The sequence below is a fragment of the Fukomys damarensis genome, unplaced genomic scaffold, assembly GCF_012274545.1.
Source record: "Fukomys damarensis isolate Sample0158 unplaced genomic scaffold, DMR_v1.0_HiC HiC_scaffold_16, whole genome shotgun sequence".
NCBI classification, from domain to species: domain Eukaryota; kingdom Metazoa; phylum Chordata; class Mammalia; order Rodentia; family Bathyergidae; genus Fukomys; species Fukomys damarensis.
Genome location: NW_022900928.1, coordinates 1,189,602 through 1,190,934, shown reverse-complemented (window position 1 = coordinate 1,190,934; position 1,333 = coordinate 1,189,602). Strand labels below are relative to the sequence as shown.

The 1,333-nt window shown below is 43.5% G+C and overlaps 1 protein-coding gene across 1 annotated transcript in view; it reads right to left on the bottom strand.

The window, feature by feature from the left end:
* Positions 1 to 253, bottom strand: part of Ccdc73 (coiled-coil domain containing 73) — a 121,330-nt gene extending 121,077 nt beyond the window's left edge. The window contains exon 1 of the mRNA XM_010640401.3: positions 109 to 253. Coding sequence (XP_010638703.1) covers positions 109 to 162 — 54 coding nt within the window. The 5' untranslated portion in view covers positions 163 to 253. The remainder of the gene's footprint in view (positions 1 to 108) is intronic.
* Between the last annotated feature and the right edge of the window lie 1,080 nt (positions 254 to 1,333).

Here is a 1,333-nt window from a genome sequence, read left to right as displayed (position 1 = left end):
GGCCGGACCGCCCCGCCCACCGGCAACAGGGGCTGCAGAGCGGGGACGGCACCCTGGGAGCGGGCCTGCCCCTGGGGAGCCCTGACCCGACTGACCTAAGGCACCCACCTGCAAACAGCCGGCTGGCTCCGTCACCTCAGGGAAAGCGCCCGCTCTCCTCATCACTTCCGGTCCACCTTTTCCCGCCCATGGGCATTTCCGGTCTACCTTTTCCTTCCAGAGAATATGTCCAGTTCTGTTCTCCTTTTTCTGCCCTAGACCTAGTGGGGTTTTCAAATTTGAAGGTTTTCCTTAGGAACTTGGGGAAAATGTGATTTTTTTTGTTTTGTTTTGTTTTCTCCGTTTTACAGATACAACATATACAGGCTCGTGGAAATGTACCCTGGATAGACCATGTTTTTAAGTACATGGCTTGGCTTACAGACCCGTTTTCTTTGATGCAAGTACTCAGCACCGATATATTGCGCCCCTGGAGTTCCTCGTGTTCGTTAATTATTAATGTTATAATTTTGCTTTTTAATTTCTATTGTGCCCTTCTCCAATGACCAGCACTGTGTGGTTTGAATATTTTTGTTCCCTCCAAAATTCTTATTCCCCAATGAAGTGGTGTTGTGGGATGTGGCCTTTAGGCTGTGACTGAATCATGAGCACAGGACTCTCATAAGATAACTTGACAGCAGTGGTGTTCACACAGACTCTATCCTAGGAGGACACAGTGCTCCTTGCCTCTGGAGGATGCATTACCAAGGCACCATCTTGAAAGGAAGCAGAGAGCAGCCCTGTTAGACACAATACTTGCTGGTGACTTGTTACTGAACATCTCAATGTTTAGAACTGGGAGCAACAAATCTCTGTTGTTTATAAATGACCCAGCCTTGGGTGTTTTGTTCTACTACCACAACCAGACCAACACATGGTAAATATAAAATAAAACTTGTTCCCAAAAGAAATACTTAAAATAATTCTTAGAATTGTTTTGTTGTTGTTGTTGTTGTTGTAATTTCTCCTCTACTAAATATCCATTGTGGATATGTAGTTCTACTTCCATGGAAAGCACTTTGGTTTCAATCATTGTGCTCATCTTGGAAAAACTACATTGTATATCAATAAATCAAAACCCTTCATACGCTTTTAAAGTGAGCATACTGTTTCAATGCATAAAAGAGTGAGCGGTCTCCAAATAAGGAAAACAGTACCCAACAAAAGGTACACTGATTACAATTATAAATTGAATTCTGGCTAGGGATTTAGCTCAGTGGTGCTGCTGCCTACCTCGCAAGGGCAAGGTCCTGAGTTTGATCCTGGTACCAATAAATAAATAAATAAATTGAAT